A 19,928-nucleotide genomic window follows, 5' to 3' on the forward strand; every position below is an offset into this window, starting at 1 on the left:
GAGAGCTTAGATGTGACATCCTTAAAAAACATCTAGACAAACTGTAGGAATATCTGCTTAAAAAACATCTAGACAAACTGTAGGAATATCTGCTCGTCAAGACTGGCAATGGCCCATGTCCGCATACCAATGAGAAAACAACCAACTGCATGAATCTCAGTACAGCCCAGCGGCTCAAATATCTAGAATGTTTTCACATGAATGTTTACAGCGCACCACGTAACAGATTCAAGTTTGAGAAAAAAATGACTACTCTAGCTTCTTTTTCCTCTCAGCCTGCAAGGGTAGCGTGCCTTTCATACGTTTTAGCGAGGAAATAGATATCACAGATACACAGAACATGACAACATGTCGTCGTGGGTTGATAAAAACTTGCACAATTTTGAAGAGTTCAACTCACCAGGAACCACAACATCACAAACATGAAAAGAAATAACTTTGATTATATTTTGACAATTTGACTGGAATTATGAAATGGAAATCAATCAATTCCATTTGATTCAAGTCACAACTGAGAAATGAAAACTGAAGGGAGCACCGGATTTTGGAACACAGGAAAATATTACCATTACAAAATCCTCGCAGGAAGAAACACAAGTCTTTCTTTGAGATGGAGTATAATTTATTTAAGATAATTCCATCCATCCTCATTCATGAGTTTGCGGACTTCAACTCACATTCTAAAGATGCGGATGAAAAGGACATAAAAATGTAAGATGTCATCATCAACCAGTCAATGCAGCATTGAGCGCACTGTGAACATCCACTCCGATCTGAGCTTCCGCCTTCTCTAGGTCAGTCGAGGCTGATCCAAGCTTGGCAGTGAATTCAGCAAGACCTTTCTGGACCAAGCTTTGGTCAATCTGATCAAGGGGGACAGCCTCAACAGCCACAACATCAGTAATGGAGTTTGCATGGATGAATGCAAAGCCACTGCTCACAAAGTACTTTGTAACATCATTTCCCTCGTGTACAGACATAACACCAGGCTTGAGCTCTGCAATTGTGGAAACATGGCCTGGCAAAATACCCATCAGGCCAGTTGTAGCCGGTACCATTACCATGTCAACCTGACAATAGCCAAACAATATGAGATGAGTAGTGACAAAAACATAAGACCATACAAATGATCAAGAGTAGCACTTTAAGCGAGCATAAGCATTTAGGAATCAATGTACAAAATTTGAAAATCATTCTCCGACCTTCTCCCACCAAAAATACAGCATCACAAAATGAACTTACCTCAAACACCAAAATTACTTATCAGACAAATAGCAACAATAAAATTGATAGCTAATAACAAAATTGGAAACCTAAAAAAAGGTAAATTCAAGGACTCGAAAAAAAATTCAGATAACCAAAGACACTAGGTAACTTAAAGTAAACATTATTAACTGTAGATTAAGTTTAAGAAACGCTTGGCACATCAGACCATCAATTCACCTTCTGGCCGTCTAATAATTTAATTATTCATATCATGATTTGACACAGATTTGAGCATGTTCTACTCCCAGTTCAAGAAACCCACTCATCGCAATAAAAGATGCTACTCCCTCTGATCCCAAAACATTCGGAAGTTATACTATGAGTAGTAACTGGCTCAGTTGTTTTCCCACAACATTTATACAAGATCGGAGGGAGTAGTATTTAAGCAACTCATGACATGTCTTTGATACACTAAGAATAATACAGAAACATTCATAGCTAAATTGGAAACTGTACTGGGGCATTGCTACCACAAAAGGTCAAGAAAATATATCATGGGAGAATGTTATGATTGTTCCAGACACAAAGACTGTTTGTGCAAAACAGTGCAGTAAGTGAATGAAGGTTATCTCAATCAAGAAAATTGACAACAGGTATAATTAGTTAATGTCAGCGAGGGCAAATGTCGTTAAACATTAATATTGTTCCAACTACTGTAGCAACGGTGCACCATATCATGTGATCAGAAGTTCACAACTCATATAAATGTAGCCCTATTGTCCTAAATCCACTAACAAGGCTCCGAACTACAGCTAAAAAATAAGAATAATGAACCATATCACAACAAAGGAACAAACCAGAAAGCAAACAGAGCACTAAGGGGCTGTTTGGATATTGCCTATGCTAACCCTGCCAATGCATGGGCAAGCCAAAATACTGGCGCTGCTTTCTGCCGCCCACGCCCTGGCCAGTAGTTGGCAAAAAAATGAACTAGAAAGCTGGAGGTAGTCAGGGCACGCCAAAGAATTGGCTTCGATACAAACGGTTCCCATGTACCCGGTCAACGCCAATATTTTGGCTTGGCAGCCTGGGGCGTCAATCCGAACAGCCTCTAAATGCAAAATATGAAAGAAAAATCGTTTTATCGGACTAATACTTAATCTAGGCACTGGGCTAGAAGCTTGGGAGAAGAAAAACATACAAGGATACCCACAAGGAGGCATGTCACAATCCTCACGGTACAAATTGAAAAAAAAAAATCATAGAAGTCTACTAGGACGCCACTAAGAATTTAATGGCCTGAAGATGCTAGCAGAAATCTAAAGTGCTTACAATTAAAGCATCCACAGCCCCAAGTGAAAACTGCAGTTCCTTGTGGACGGCAATAACCATTAGGAGGACACATGTTCTACTCAGTACAGTCAATCAACATATAAGCCATCTGGTGCATGGCACTCCAAAAAGGTGAGGTTTGGAATGATCAGGCTTACCCACAGAGACATCAGATTAACTGATATAATCCAACAATCTCACGCAGACTACAAAACTGAAGCGCACCCATGCACAGGATCAAAGCGCAACAAGCGACCCAGCACAACCATTCCACCAGAACAATGACATGATCAAAAGCATCCCATGACAAGACCATACAAGGGACATTCGTGGTTCCTAACCAAATCGCCCCTAGGATTCCACCCATCCCGCGGGATGAACCAGATCACAAAGGCCCCTCTCACACGTCCCTAATCTCCGACCGAAAAAAGAAAAACGGCCGAAAGATCGTGCGAACGGTCGGAACCCTAGACGCACACGCACAGATCTGAGATCGGGAGGTGGGACGACGGGGGAGGTTACGACGATATACCTCCTTGTTGGTGATCTCGGACTTGTAGGGGAGGACGAAGTTGACGGTGAGCTTGGAGGGAATGGAGGCCGGCGTGGGCGGGCGGGGCTTCATGGCCGACATGGGCGTCTGGGGGGGCTCGATGATTGTGGTCACCTTCTTCCACGCCTCCAGGAAGGCGGGGTCCTCGCCCGCCTCCGCGGGCGCCTGCGCCGTCGCGAGGGCCCTGCGGCTCATGGAGCCGCTGCCGGCAGCGGCGGCGCGGGACGCGAGGCGGCGGGCGGCGTGGCGCAGCATTTTTTTTTTCTCCTCCCTCGTCGGACAGGTACGGGATGGATGTGTGCGACCTGCAGATGAGTGGGTGCTGAATGAATTGGGGTTTCGGCGATTTGGAGAAGGCGACGCTAAGAGGAGTGGCGACACTGAAGGCGTTGTTGCGTTTGGGTTGGGCTGTTTGGGCTGGACCCGGCCGGGCCGGGCGCCTGGTAATTGCGTACATATATTTTGGTGGCCTTCTGTTTCACGCAAATCTCAATGATTGTCAGATCTCAAAAAAAAAAAAAATCTCAATGATTGTCTCAAAAAAAAACGCAAATCTCAATGAAATGCAAATCCAATCTTTCCAAAGTCCTCAACATCCTTATTTCCAGATCGCATCATGCTTCTTCCTCTTCATCCGCCATGGTTCGAGACCCCGGGCCACCCACGAGAAGCAAAGGAGGGAGACACACGATGGGTGAAGGAAGATCACAGGAGAAAATCAGCCAGCGAGACTCTCGGCGGGTAACAACTGCCGGAGGAGATAAAAAAAAACTAGGTTTTCCGGCAGGGGAATTGGAGCTATCGTGATAGCTGACATAAGCAGCTCTACGCTTTTTTTTAGACAAGCTCTACGCTTATATTTGAAGGGGCTTCTAGAGGGTCCCACAATTGATATGACATCAAATTTTGACGTGTCATAAAATGAATGAATAGTTTTTAAATTAAATAAACAAAGAGTTGCCTAGCTGATTTAATTTTCTAATCCATTTCTTCCAAGTTGGCGTATCATAGCGATCAGATTTGCGGAAGAAATATCTAAACGATAACTGGCATGATATTGTCGACCATAACTTTGATTTCTCGATAGCGGGTGGTTTTGGAAACAGAGGTCCAGATTTACTAGCCAGTAGAGCTGGAATTAAGTTACAACATCGTCTCATGTCTTCTTTTATACCAACATTTCAATGTTGAATAGACCAGACAGGGCACACAATATGGGTGGGCAGCATGATCTGGCGGGCAGCATGATCCGGCGATTGCACTCTTACAGTAGTCTTCCGGGGCCTCTTATCTTTTCCTTCACCTCCGCATAATGGCTTGTGGAGCTTGAAGCCAAATACGTGAGGAACATAGCGCTGCGAGGGCTTCTGGGGCTTGAGATGATCGTATGTCATCAGAAACAGGTGAGGAAACAGCAAAATATCTGGACATGGTCAACAAAACAGCAAAATATAACAACAAAATAGCAATTTTCTTCAATTATGATATCCCCGTGATGCAGATATGTAAATATTTCTTTGTAGATGACACTCTTTTTTCCCCAGGAGAAAAACACACCAATTTGAGACAGTATAATAAGAGAGTGATTAGGATACTGCCTTGGTATTTAGACCGTGGATAGTAGATGTCTTCGCACTTGGGACAGTATATCTTCACTGTACTAGATCAGTGAATATCCGATTGTCCAACTGGTAGACATGGTTGGCCACAGCAATAAACCCGTGGACATCGTCCAAAGTCATAGTTCTTGTATTTCTCCAGCTGCCAAAAGTAAGGAATAAAAGTTACCACTTACTACAAATTAAACTTCACCGACATGAGCGAATTTCAGCCTTTCGGAAACAAATATGGGCAAGTACTAGCAAAGCAAGGTTAGCATAACAGTTACCATAGCAGCCAACCCTTTACCGGTAAGAATGTATCGCGCATGAAATAGCCCATACAACATCTCAGCAGCTGATTCCACTAGCTCATTTTGTTCTTCTGTGAAAATATCACCTACATATTCAAATAATCAAGAACATCAGCAATAGCAGTAGGCAATGTAAAAGGAAACATGCACAATACCATGCCATGGACAAGTGAGAGCCATATATTGCACGAAATCAACCAACCAAAGCCCATGCAAAGGATTGATGTTATTTAGTGTGGCAGATAAAACCTTCCATTTATGCTTACAGTAATTGATATGGCACCTTTTACTTCAGCGTTTAACTAGTAAAGAAACAAATTCAAGGGCATTGGGAAACTAAAAAAAAATCTGTAACACCAAAAATGTATTACCTCCGTCCCAAATTACTTGTCTTAGATTTGTCTAGATACGAATGTATCTAACACATATCTAGACAAATCTAAGACAACTAATTCGGGACGAAGGGAGTACTTAGAAACAGAGCCCAAGCAACCAGTAAGTGTTAGCATCACTACTAGTAAAGGCTTTGAGCATCCAAACTAGTGACGTTAAATGAGTCAAATAACTGTATAGGGACAACACATTTGCATCATATCAAATGCAGAAATGCATCTAACATTTCTTGTTAACATACACCCGTCGGGTGGTTCCATTTAAATGAGTAAATATTGAGAACAATTACCATGAGAAGACTCGATATCTAAAATGAGATCAAGAACATAATCATAATATGGAACTTGACTGCTAAGCCCACAACATTGAAGTCATCTTGAATGTAATCATCATCGATTTCACAGAAGAACGCATTCCCTCTTAGGTTGCAATACCATGAAATCCAAGAGGTGTCTTCTCCATCAGAGCCACTAACATCTGATGCTTCACTGTCAGATTTAGACTCCCCTGCAACGTGAAGAGCATGGAAGCATCAATGCACTTGTTCACAAACTGATTCTCTCTCAAACACGCACCTAAATGCAGGTCAATATTTATTAAAAGAAAATGACAAAGAAGGCGCAGCAGTAGACCCCACCAAAGGCGGCCTCCGACCGACAGAAACAAAAACCAGGCTAAGGGGGGAAAAACCTGTACAAACTAGGCTACTAGAAAAACAACAAAATAGAAAAGCAGCAGCATATCTCCTAAGCTAACATAGATGACGCAAATACAACACGCATGCAGAAAATATATACATTGGAGCAACTACAAAAACATAGCTAGCAACAACTTTAGCTAACTAACAATATAAAGTGCTACTGAAAGCAGAATTGGAATAACTCAACAGACCTGGAATACACCATAGCAATTAGGAGACAGGTAGATATGATCTGCATCATACCTCTAAGTACAATTCCAAAGACAGATATAAGTATTAAGCCAACAATTTTGCATTATGCTCTCAACTTCTAGGCTATAGCATTACTAGGACATGGTAAAGCACGTAGAGAAAACTACTCTTATGAATTTTGTAAGAGAAAAGTGCAACGGGTTGGTTTAAGTTCCATGATTATTAGGAGCATCTTACTAAGTAATATAGCACAATTGAAAAAACTATGTTTTGGTAACTATACCGCATTATCTTTATCCAGACCACATTATCTCATCTTTCTAGAACTCTCTCGTGAATCTTGACCTTTCTATTCTTCCTATCTTATCTGGTGTCCACATGAGTTGTCTAGAAAAAGAGCTTAAAACATACTGATGTAACTTGTTCACAGTAGCTACCTGTTGCCCCGTTTGTCATTGCCTCATCAGGTTGGATGGCAGGACAGTTGGATGAGGTATACTGTAGCTGTGAATCCAGGCGACTTGAACCGTTGGATGGACTTTAATCTACGACTAGCAGGCAGCAGCTCACAGATTTGCCACTTACCAACCATCCGATGTAGCATATCTGACGGCTAATACCAAAACCTACTCGTGCACTATAAAGGAGTATAGATATGTCTAAGGAAACAATATACTAACCCAAGAATTTGTGAGTGGAATCATACTTAAAGAGAGAACAAGAGCTTCTTCAAAGCAGAGCAGTATAAAAAAAAGGGCAGCCCGGTGCACGTAGCTCCCGCTTGCGCAGGGTCCGGGCAAGGGTCCGACCGCTTTGATTCTATAGTACGCAGCCTTTCCCTACATTTCTGCAAGAGGCTGTTTCCAGAAACAAAATTAATTTTCCCAGATGTTTTTACACCTTAAGCCACTGATATACTGATAAGTATTTATAGTCGAGCCATGAGGGTGCATTCCGTCTAAGATGGCTATTGGAGCAATTTAAGTATAATGATTCAAAACTTATGTATTTCTGCATCCAATTTGTATGATTCATGCGGAAAACAAGCAAATGAGAAAAGCATCTAACATAGAAACTAATGAAGCCTGGCGATAAGGTTTCCGTAATCCAATGGCCTATGGGGCATTTAGTTCGGGACTTGGTGGTGGCACACATTGCTCTACACAAGCAACTCGAGAGTCGAAAAGACTTCTGATGTAACTAGTAAGATGCCCGTGCTACGCTACGGAATCAAAAAGAAGGCATGAGTGCAATGCTAGGGGACAACGAAATAATGTAGGAGACATTGATCAAAATGATGTTATACATTTGAATATTTGATCGGTACACATTGGGAACAATCAAACATACGGGCTTCCATTTTCACCTTGGAAGAGGACTTGTTCTTCCTACTCGGCTTTCCCTCTGTCCGCTAAGTCCTATATCGAGGTGTCCGCTAGGGACAGAGAGCATTTCGCAATAGCTAACAAGTCCACATATCTGGCAATAGTGAATTTGTGATGACACCTAACTCCAAATCTGTCTATGTCTTTGTTCCACCTCACTTGACATGTGCTCGACCTCAAGCACACATCATTTTCCGCTAGAAATGGTGACACATTAAGCATATCACTTTGGACTAACCTTAATATCGATAATGAAAGAACGACAACACCACAATCTCATTATCTATCCCCAAGAGTATGTGCAATGGAGGTATGGCAACAAGTTACTTCATCCTCCGGCTTCAATCCAATGGGGCCAACATGTTCACATCTCCTCTTCCATCACCTACTCATGCCGTGCAACATCATATCTCCATGCCCATGAGCATTAATACGGTCCAAAATGCCACCCATGGGTGAGAATTAAGATGAAAAAAGAACATGCATAAAATATAGGATATATAACTTGCATACATAAGATACTATATACAAGTTCAGAAAGTTTTTTCATGTACATGAATTTGGCACTTCAATGAACATTAATGCCTCAACCTCGCCGCAAGATTCCATAGAAATATAGGTTCAGTTTGATGATGCCTCAACCTCACCGCAAGATTCCATAGAAATATAGGTTCAGTTTGATGACCCAAAGTGGCCGTTGTCGGTTTCATTGATAGAAGGAACAAATACTTTACAAACACATGAAAAGTAGAAGGCAATACACACATCAGCCGTTAGCCCATTAAACTATGGCAAAATGATGTGTCGTGCTTCAGCCTCCTTTCAACATTGGATTACTCAATGGCAAATGCACGCAAGCACCGCAGCAAATAACTCTGAATTGTGAAATATGCAGCGGTGGCTGTTGCGCTCACGCCAAATCACCCAAATCATCAGCATGGGCACAACAAGAAATCTCCAAAAACATATTATTATGTTGCCTTTAATCCAAGGATTCAACATTGCTCATTTCTTGCTATTTAGGCACACCAATTTTGAATGTTAAGATAAATAGCATAATATATTCAAATAACATACATACTATAGCGAGCTTTGAGCACACACTTATAGAAGGTTCCTTACGAAACAAGAATTAAGTAAAGGTGTTTGACTGAATACTTTGCTGAATATGAACAAGAAGCATGAATCTGTACACAGCACCACCATGAAGAGAATAAAATGTCAGGCATAACTCACACAGCTAGTTCAACTTACATAGTTACATACCATAGGCATCTATCAGGTCATGGAATCGTTTGTCAAGCATAGTGTATCCTTCTTTTTCTTGTTTGTTCAAAACATCAGCGCGAAAATATTAGCTCTTGAGCCCTCACTTCATCTATCTTCTCACCTAAAAACACCTAAAAAGATATCGGACAATCAGTATTGCATGTATAATGGTCTGTAGTATATTTAGGCAAAGGAAAAATTAACAAGCCTATAGATGATCTGTAGTATTTTGGCGAAGATTTTTTTTGACAAAAGTGTTAAACTACAATATTTGTTTAGCAAGTGGACAGAAGGACAAATATTCCTTAAACTAAAAGACAACTACTTAGGATCCCAATGCTCTAAACATACTAAATTAAAAAAAATCTAGTGGTTTTTGCCTCGCGACACTGAAATAGTATTCAACATAAACAAATTTGTACCATTTTATAGGGAATAAAACTGCCGAGAGACTATATAATGCACCAAAATCTGATTTGTCGCGTCGTCTCCGACTCCACTTTGAGCGGTCATTCTCATCTCCGGCCATGGTGGGCCAGCCCACGATGTGGTGCGTTTGGTTGACTATCTGACGCAATGAGCTTCGAGTAGAATTTCCCTCGCCATGTATCTAAACTAATTAAGATAAATGAAGATATACGTCTTTAAATAATGTTTACAACAATTATGCTGGTTCATGTAGGTTTAAGAGTCTACTATCATGAAAGAAAAGAATCACACAGTTTTCCCTGTGATTCCAATCATATATAACTTGCACAACATCAAAATTTACTTGCAGAAGTTAAAAACTGATATATGAACTCACATGATCAAGGAGATGTTAGGCACATGTTGAAGTCATGAAAAAACTATCTAAAGCAACATTTCACTAATTATCACATATCTGACCACACATCAGAAGGTTATTACTAATGCTACATACATTTCATCAATTAGCACTTCCAAATAGATCTCACACAACCACACAGGTATGTATTTTTTTGTAAAAGAGGTTATTTCAGACTGCGTTCAGTACACAATAATATATAGCGGACTGGGAAGTAAATTACTTGATACAACAAAGAGAAAAAGCTTATCTCTCTTCCTTTAGTGTGTGACTCAAGAACTTCTCTACTTGCAAATATATTTAGCCATGCTTGATCATGCTCCTCTATACCTTGCACCAAATCATCCCAAGTACAAAAATCTGACAAATGTCGCAATGAAAAAGGGTATGAATATTGACCTGAGGGGATGGTACAGGTTTCTGCAAAAAATTAAATAGGAAGTCTGAATCCACTGGTGACAACATACTTTGCAGATCCACAAACAATTTGTTGCTAAAAATTTCACAAATCACATGTTTAGAGACCATAATTTCAATCATGAACGGATCGGGCACACAACTGTACTCCAAAAACTTGACAATTTTTTTGATCTGGTAGGAGAAAAACATGACTTACGGGGAGTTGAGCGTGGTTGGGGACAGTCACAGTGGATCAAGGTAGTTGACATCGGCGCGGCCGGAAACAAACAGGCCGCCCCTAGAAAGCTCTGCATCTGCAATGCCAGGATGTCTCGTGGCGTTCCTGCCGCTGGTAGCCTCCATTGGAGGCACGGAAGAAAGGGAATCATGTTGGAGGTTGAGAACCAGAGCCTGCATAAAATGGAATGAGTGGACAGGCTCCGAACGGAGAACAAAGAATATATACTGCACTATCCTCTCAGTCTCCGATATCTTGCGTGCCCAGGTCTAGAAGGAGAGGTCGTGGGTAAAGCTCGAAGCATAATGTAATACAGGTATAGGGAACAGTAGCAGTTGGAAAATTCAGCAGCAGACACACCTGCGGTGCAGCCCAAGCTCGCCCTGTTGCAGATCGAGCACTCTCAACACTGCCTCCTCCTGCCGGCACACCCTTCTTCAACAAGCAGACACAGCAGCAGCAGATGAACTTGTCCTGCGGTAGCCTCCGATCCGGCAGCTTCTTCTCCAGCTACCTCGCGAGGCGAGGAGGGGCGGCTGGGCCCATGTTGGCGAGGGGGCTGCGGGGCAGGCCAGCAGGCTCGCGCAGCCCACCATGCGACCCTGGGTCACGCGCTGGAGCCGAGCCGATGCATCGAGCAAGGGGGCCGATGCGGCGGCGGCTGCCGTGGGGACATAGGACACAGGCGGCGGCAAGGGACTTGGCGGCGAGGCTTGGCTCATGGTGGACCGGATCCAGAGCGAGGGAAGTTCGGGAGGCAGCGGAGGAGAGCGGTGACGCGAGATCCCGGCGGCGACGAGGAATTTGGGAGGGGTCTAGAAGACTCTGTTTCTTTCTTGAGAGGAGGAGAAAGGAGAAGAGACAGCCCGTTGGAACTACCGGGCACCAGGTGGTGTTGTGTATGGATGTCCCTGCTCCAAAATTCTGTCCGAGCACAGGGTGTTTTTTGAAAAAGTGCAAGTGGCACGATTCTCAGGTTAAAATAAAACGAGTAAATTTTATTTCTGTTCTTGTTGGGAGAGATTAAATTCAATAGGTTACTTTGCTAACATTAAAAAAAAGATGATTAGACACTGTGATAATCTAGAATTGCACAAAGCGTGCAAATTTTGAGCGTCTTACATTAGTTTACAAAGGGAGTATTTGCAAATATAATAGAAACATTGCAGATAGTAGTTAAAATAAAACGAGTAAACTCCGTGAGCTCATATACCAGCATCTCAAAACACCCAAAGAGCTGACGAGGTAACAACATCACTAAACGCAGCTACACAACCCACAATCACCTTCAGAGAATCTTAGCAAAACTAAAAGGAAAATTCAATATGCGTATACAACAGCAAACCAACCTTCTCAATCTGCAGGTAACACTTTTTTAGTGGTAGATGCAAATAACACATCCACAAAGCATCTCAGAAGGATGGTACGATGGAGCTCGCGACTACGAGCCCCCATCCCAACCCCCGACCCCGCCGCCACCACTTCCTCCCCTCGTCGTACCGGAGAACGTATCCTGTGCACCAGACGTACTGGTGCACCAGGTGCTCCGCTGCTACATCAGCCGTTGGATTAAAAAGAGAGGGGCAGGATGCGGTGCAAATGGAGCTGCTGGTAAACTTTGCAAAACAGACCTCCAAGTATAGCTAAATCAAGCTAATTGACCCCCCGTTCTGAGTTTGTCAATCTCGCTTCCATCTTGTGTACCAATGCCTCGAGCTAGGATTAAGAGAAATATGGGCAAGCTGCACATCTCTCTCTCTCTCCATGTCCTCCATCTCCCTCCCTCTCTCCGACTTCCGATGTTGAAGCACCACGAGCCTAGGATCCAAATCATGTACCAGATCATGCTAATTAGGAGCCAGCCACCATCTTTTTACTGCTCTTAAAAAAAATCTTTTTACTGCTAAACGATATCTGCGGTATAAGCTCCAAATTTGTTTCTTCTGTTATGCACGTACAGTCTATTTTTCCAATCCCTTCAGTTTGCCCAATTTGTTTGAAACCAATGGCATTTGGATTGAATAGTATGAGCGCCAAATCTTACCACTAATTATGACCGATAGTGGAAAAAGTAGACGAGGGAGATGTGTTCTTTCTGACTTTTTGTTTTGATTTCTATACAGTTTTCATGTACACTTGATAATTTTATAGTAAGGTTTGTACATGAAGGGACCTGACATGTGTGTGATAAAATGATGACCTGGGAGTCTGCATACAGGGCAAGAGTAGGTTAATTACTAGTTGTTCATGTGATGTTCTTGGACATGAACTACTAATGTATTATGTTCTTGTTATCCACTTTAATTTGTTCATGATAAATGGAAAGGGCCTTTAAAATGTCCAGTCAAGCTCTCTGTCGCATCACTAGTTAAAAATGTTCCTCAATTTGTATCACATTGTTCCTTTTCTCTGACGTAAAAATCTTGATGTGTGCAGCTATGTTGTAGGTTACTCCAGTTCTGCCAAATCCTATCATAATTACCCATCAAGAGATATGGTCGATGTAGTATGTCTTATTTTCAAGCATATTTTTAGCTGGATGGCAGTCCAGCAGGAGTGACTTGATTAAAATCTTGACAGGACCCATACCTGAATTTTGAGAAATACCTATGGCTGACTTTGTGTATGATGGACTGAGAAAAATCTTGACAGGACCCATACCTGAAATATGTAATGTTTAAGATGTATCAAAATCTTCTTTATTGCTTTTCAAGTAGCAGTATTACTCTGCTGTAGATTGCATACGAAGGCATGTCTCATCTTCCTTTATACATTTGTTTGACCGGCTTCTTTTAAATTGTGCATAACACCTCGGAAAATATAAAAGATGTGTTTTTGTATCAGCTTATCTAACTGTTGCATAATTGCTCATTGCTGACTTTGGCAAAAAAAAAGCAAAATCTTCATGTAATTTATTTTTCATACAATTGGAAAATCTGCTTCAAGAACACATTATATATTCTGCCTCTCTTGTACAGATGTCTGCAGCAACATTTCTATTTTGTCATGCAAACTGAGACTTGAATCCTAGTCCTAGATGGATAAAGGAGTAAACTTCATCTTGTGAACTGATACCCAACTGCTTTCCCTCTTCATTCCACAAAGATAGGATTTGGCAATCTGTTTCAACAAGCACCTTAGTCGTCGATGAAACACTTGCATAATTTCTCATGGCTCAATCTATTTTCTCACTAATGACATCTTGGGGGTCTACAACCTTACAATAAGAGGAAATGAAATGAGTTCATTCATGTAAACTTGGGAAGACAGTGTGAACAAGGTACCTTGCCGACGTGCTCCTAACCAAATAATTGTTGGTTCATTGTTGTAAACAAAGAGTAATCCACATGCAAGACAATATGAGAACTTTCAAAATATATATATATATATATATTCATGATTTTTTCATAGAGCACTTGTACTAGTGTACTAATATTGTACCTTGATTCGAATTAATGGAAGTTTGGGCTCTAATCCACTGGTTGTTGGTTGACTACTCTTTTCAGTCAGAATTCTTACCTGAAATCAGTACTGCCTGAAATTGAGGATAACCCGTTTTTATTTTCACAAAGGAATTTTACCAGACTGAAGAAACTGGCAAACAAGACATTATCGAACCATTCACACAGAGGCCACATGCTTGCAGGAAACGGGACAACATCTGGAATTCTAGACAGAAAACCTGAAACTCGCAATTTTTTGAAATGAAAATAGAGGCAATATCATAAGAGTCGACATCTGCTACATCTGTACCGTCGACAGCGCCAAGCCCTAACGAGCACCGTCGTGTAGAGGAATAGCTGATGGGAAAGAGGTGGGGGGAAGGGTGAAGAGGGATCGCACCGAAGGTGGTTGCCGCCATCGAGATTGGAAGAAATCTCGCAGCACCATGGATCATAGCTCGACGACTTGGTACAGAAAAAGCGAATCCCATGGAAAGAGGAACAGGAGATGGGGAAGAGACGGTATGTTTGTTGAGGACTACTTACATCTTTCAATGATTCTGCAGGGTCCTAGATATAAAATGTACCGACAACCCTGATTGTGATAAATCTGTTCCATCTATTCTCTATCCAATGGACCAGAATCTATCGGTGCATTCGTTGCACTAATTCAACCGTTGCATGAGATACGTTCTTCGTCGTACCGTCCTTAAGACGCGCTGCTAGACCGCCCGCCTCTTCTTCTCTGGTCCGGGCAGAGCTGCTGCTTCCTCGCCGGAGACTGCAGTGTGTCTTCTCCTCCACATCGCACCCCCATGCGGACGTCAGGGACGATTCTTAAGGGGGGACGAGGGGGGGCTAGACCCCCCCTAACGATCTCGTCACCTCTTAATAGCGATTAGGTACCACATATAATTTTCTTCCTAAGCACAGAATTCTGGTTGTCTCGCCCCTCCTATGATCCATCCGGCCATCACACAACGTGAGGCCTATAGCCCATGTACATGGCCAGCGGCCCCAATACAGGGAAAAATAAAAATAAAAACAGCCCACGTGGAAGACAAGGAGTCTGGAAGCAATACGCACGACCACCAGCGAGTTCACGATGTACGCACGATCGTTTCGTTCCCACAATGTGCTCATTCGTCGTTCCTCGATTCCTGCGATTGGAAAAACTTCCTAGCCGCCGCCCGCCCGCCCAGTAGATCTAGACAGGGACGGAGCTAGGATTTTAACATGGAGGGGGCGAGATTTTGCGCGTGGAAACTGATTGGCAAAAAACTTAGGCAGAGACGGTTGTAGCCTAGGTTAATGATAGATTTCATCAAGGGGTGAAAAGAGATGGTGGCTTTGAACAATTATTAATTTTTTACTCCATGAAACAAATGCAGCTAATGGTCTAAATCTTTCTACTACTGAAGGGGATAAACAATCTAAAATCTTGTCTCACGGATCATGCATATTCTAATTGCAATCTTTCTACTCCTACAGGCACAAATTAATCTAAATAATTAAAGTAAGCCATGGATGAAGTAACGAAAGTGAGAAGTCCTTGCTTGCCTTATTGCCGATCATGCTAGCTGTGCGGCCGAATGGCCAGCCGTGCATCCAAGCAACCATTGGATCGCCTTGCCCCCCTTCGGCAGTCTAAGTCTTGAGTTAGGAGTTACACAACGCTAGATTGGGAACTGCGCTAGACGGCGGTTGTATCGCATCGGGGGCAATTAAGAAAGGTAAACGAATGCTGATTGCGTCTTCTGTCTTCCCATCGTGGGCTACTGCTGCAGGGCCTTGCTATATATGGGCTTTGTAGTTTTGGACTTCACGTGGTTAGGGGGGGCGAAGTTATCCAAGCACTCGTTATTTTCCTTTTTTTTACCCGCTACTTCAGAATTACGTACGTAAAACAAAATCGTTAGGGGGGGGTCTAGCCCCCCCTCGCCCCCCCTTGAAATCGTCCCTGGATCTAGATCATCCACCTCTCCATCGAATCTCTCCATCCGCCGAGGAGGGAAGGCCTCTGTCCGACTCCCCGACGGCACGACTTCCCGCCGTGCCGATCCGCAGATCGCAGGCGCAATCCGGTTGGCCGCACACACACGGATGAGGGACCAGACGATCAACAAAAGGTTAGTTTATTTTCAGTATTTGATTAGTCTGTGTCTTAGAATCTAATTGTAGAAATATATGGACATTAAAAACTAATTAGATATTCTTGTATTGTCCAATTATGTGTGTGTAGACATATAGAGGAAGAGAACTCAGTCAATTCATATTTTTCAAGTCAATTGGTTCAAGCTCTCAGTATTTGCCTTATTTTGATGTGTTCCTTAAAAACAATGGAACTAGGAACTAGAACATAGAAACAATCAGAAAAAATTGACTGTCAAATTATGGGTTTGTAATCACGAAGAGAAAGAGTTTCGTTGAGAACATTTTCTAGCCAATTTAAACTAGTAGAATTCTGAAGAAATTATCCAATCATGATTTTCATTCAAATTAACAGATATGCAAATTATTCATATTGTAGAACCGCGGCAATTTTTTGAGTATTTAGACCCCATGATATTTACTATGCTATATGCCTATATGATTGTCTCTTATATAATTGTGATCGACTCTTATAGTTCAAGCCCCCCCCCCATCGCTATTTTCTGGCTCCGTCCCTGCGTGCGGTGCTCGACTACAACCACCTTGCGCTCCTGTGTGGCGCTTGACTTCCGCCTCCTCGCGTCCCCATGCTCGTTCTGCTCGGACCGCGGATGGCTTGGCTTTGGCTGCCTCGGCCTGGGGCTCTGCCTCTCATCACGTCAGCTGGCTGCCTCACTCGGCCTGTCGCAGGATGTAGGGGCCCCAAGCCGGCCCGTATCACATCCTCGCGATGGAACCACGACGCGTCTGTTGTCGCACGACGCTCCGCTTCTCCCTCTTGCGCCCCACGTCCTCTCTCCTGCCTGACTTCGGCGCCGCCCGGTGCGCCGGCCCTCCCTCCGATCCATGCCACACGATAGTCCCTGCTTGCTCGCTTCCCCATTACCGGGGAGGCACATGCCGCCGGCGGCGTCGCTAGATCTATCGTCGCCCAACGTGCCTGCCGATGCCAAGCCACCCGGCGCCTGCTCACACGATTGGAGGGCTGCGAAGGCCACCCTCGCATTGGCCCTCGCCGTCCTGGTTTGATCGGTGGTGGACGTCTGCTCCACTCGGCCATCACCCAACCACTACTGAATCACCCCACCTCCTACATGCTTAGAGCATCTCCACTAGTCCCCTAAGAAGCCTCCCCAAGTCACTTTTTCACCGCGGCGAGTAAAAAAGCTCCCACTCGCACCCCCAGCCCCTTAGTTTTCACCGGATTCGACCAAAAACGACGCCGGCTTCCCCAAGGCAAAACTAGGAAGCTGGGGGGCTTAATCTCGCCGTTTGCAGGCGCTGGCCCGCCTGCTAGCATCTCTCTGCCGTTCTGGATCCTCCCTTCACTTCTTTGTTTCTTTCTTGGTCGACTGCACGGAGCCATGGCCGTCGAGCTCGCGCAGGAGGAGGCGGTGGCCGCGGCAGTCGATGAGGATGACGCCGTAGGCGGGCCACACGGGAAGCCGAGGCTGAGCGCGACGCCCACGGTAGGGATGAACGACGGCAGCGGGGCGCGCGGGACACGACGCAGCGCCAGCGGCGGCAAACCGCCGCGCACCGGCAGCCGCCTGAAGAAGTCATCGATGTACCCGCTCTTCATCTTGGCATTGAGCTGCGCGACGAACGCGGGCTTGAGCGAGTCACAATAGTCGAGGAACCTCGCCGTGATGTCGTACCCCTCATCCCACCGGTTGCCGCTCCCCGCGGCCTCCAGTGCCCAGGCGCGAGCCCGACCTTGAGCTACACGTAGGCGAGGCCATCGAACTCCTCCACGACGAGGGTGACGGCGTCCACGGGCTTGCGGTCGGCCACGGCGCCCTGGTTGAAGGTGCTCCAGATGAAGGTTGAGGCGTCGGAGAGGACCTGCTTTGAGTACGCGAGGCCGGCGGCCTGGTCGAAGCACTGGCCGCCGGTGGTGTCCGACGCCATGTTCGACGCGTCGAACGTCACAGCCCGGGCCGACGTGGCCGCGGTCACCAGGAGGAAGATGGCTACCGTGGCTACCTGAAGCTTCATCTTGTTTTGGCGTGTGCATGCCGAGGCTTTGAGCGTGCGCGGTGCGGATGGAGGACCCTGCGGCGGTGGTGATGCCCATGACCATCGACTTCCTCCGGGCACGCTTGCTCTTGGAGCGCTCTGTCTCTCGCGCATCCAAGGAGCGCGCCGACCAGCTCGCTGCCAGGGTACGTATGATGTGCCCGCATGCACCGGAGTAGCGCCTGGTGTACGTGGTGCTCGCCGCGGGCATGAGGACGGAGCATCGGCGGTCGAGCTCGAAGACCGCGGCGGTGCATGGGTCCGCAATGCACGCACGTCCCGGGGACGTTGGTGCCTCCAGCATTGGGAGCACGCCAAGGAAATGGGAGGGGGCAGTGGTGCATGCGAGAGCTCGGAGACCGCGGCGGTGCGCTGCTCCGCCTGCTCGTTGCTACCTGGGGGGCCAACGACTGGAAGAAATTTCAGCCCCGGAGTAAAATTCTCGCCGGCAGGCCCCCAAGCGGCGAAAAAATGCCTCCTGGGGGGGCAACGGCTGGAGATGCTCTTAGGTAGTTGATCCTTGCGTTCTGTTGTAGATGGTAATTGGGTTATTTTGAGTTTTTCTGTTTCTTGCCTTGGCAGGATGTACTTGCCACTTGGGTTTGGTTTTCGATCCGGTTTTTCACATAAGCTGGATCAAGGTTTTTGAACAGGTTTCCCGTATAAACCAGCTCCATTTCATTGAATAGAGATCAACATTCAGGTAGGGATCCCCCCAAACCCACCCGACATATTAAAAAAACATCTTGAAAGCTTATCTTAACATTCCAAAATGTATAGCAAATCTCTAACACCTTCACAGGTACCAAAAAGCCAGATGCCAGTGGTCCATTCAAAAGCACACCAACACACTTGCTAACATTCAACGTAACAACAACAAAAAAAGATCTACCACATGCACTCAAATCTGCGTAGCAATATCACGTCAGCTCGCAAATGAAGATGGAACCCCAATCCATGCCAAATTTTATCCTAGTAGAACGCATGCTGCCCTTCACAGCCCAGGAACGTAAGGGCATGTACAATGCATAGCCCGATGATGATGCCTCGCATGTCATGTAGGATCGGATATCAGGTAAAGTAGGTTCGGATAGGGAAGTGGGATCCTCTGCAGGAGGCGGGTGCTTGGAGAGAAAAAAGTGTTGTCCGGTGTCAAAAGCTGAAAAGGCGAGTCTTTATTTTCTATTTCTTAATGAGGCTCACTAGTTATAGCTTGCATTGGGAGAAGAAATAAATGTAGGTGCCTCAAACTACTTCTTGTAGCGGGACATATGTATTGTACATGCCCTAACTCCAGACCCCACGAACGCCTCACAACACCACGAATTATAGACCACGGAACGTCATGTGTGCGGAGAGGGGGAGATCGCGTCACCTTTGGAGCAGCGGCCCTTGGGGATGGAGGACGGCACTACGACGCGGTTGTGGTTGCCTCGGGCACCCGCCGAGCCTCTCGACGTGGAGGGCGACCCGACCGCCTTCTCCAGGTGCTTATCGAGCACGTCCCTGATGCGCTTTCGGTCCAGCCCCGCCCCTCCAGCCGCCCCTTGCTTCTACATCTGTTGCGGTGACGATGATGAAGCCCCCCTCAACGTTGCTGCCGTGGCAGCATCCTCTCATGCGGGAAGCGCCATCTGAGGTTAGGATTGGGGTGGCAGGGGGAGGGGGCAGGCACAGGGAGGGAGGAGAAAATTGGATATTTGCCACTTCCAATACGTGCCTTCTCAAAATTGCCACTTCCAAGATGGGTTTCGCAAAATTGCCACTTTGCTCATTGGCTCCTTGATTACCACTTCCCTTTTTTTAGTGATTTTCTTTTTTTCTTTTCCATTTATAAGCATGGGAAAAGACCAAACTACCCCTAATTCTATACACATACGTACTATCCAATCTTGAAAGTGGCAATTTTG

General features: G+C 44.9%; 1 protein-coding gene and 2 pseudogenes across 1 annotated transcript; all 3 read right to left on the reverse strand.

Moving 5' to 3' along the window:
- Positions 1–431: 431 nt before the first annotated feature.
- Positions 432–3,406, reverse strand: LOC119363592 (ATP synthase subunit delta', mitochondrial-like). Its single transcript, XM_037628975.1, has 2 exons — positions 3,071–3,406; positions 432–1,070 (listed from the first exon to the last, which is right to left on the reverse strand). The coding sequence occupies exons 1-2, from the start codon at positions 3,344–3,346 to the stop codon at positions 726–728; spliced, it is 621 nt and encodes a 206-aa protein (XP_037484872.1). The 5' UTR covers positions 3,347–3,406; the 3' UTR covers positions 432–725.
- Positions 3,407–4,272: 866 nt separating this feature from the next.
- Positions 4,273–11,295, reverse strand: LOC119360859 (annotated as a pseudogene).
- LOC119360860 lies at positions 10,411–17,997 on the reverse strand (annotated as a pseudogene).
- Between the last annotated feature and the right edge of the window lie 1,931 nt (positions 17,998–19,928).

Source organism: Triticum dicoccoides, chromosome 2B (genome assembly GCF_002162155.2).
Source record: "Triticum dicoccoides isolate Atlit2015 ecotype Zavitan chromosome 2B, WEW_v2.0, whole genome shotgun sequence".
Lineage (NCBI taxonomy): Eukaryota > Viridiplantae > Streptophyta > Magnoliopsida > Poales > Poaceae > Triticum > Triticum dicoccoides.

Bases quoted from the DNA above. Each gene is read 5' to 3' on its own strand.
- LOC119363592 (XM_037628975.1), bottom strand. From the start codon at position 3,346: ATGCTGCGCCACGCCGCCCGCCGCCTCGCGTCCCGCGCCGCCGCTGCC. The intron at 1,071-3,070 runs GTATATCGTCGT...GGCTATTGTCAG, and splicing joins CCGAGATCACCAACAAGGAG to GTTGACATGGTAATGGTACC.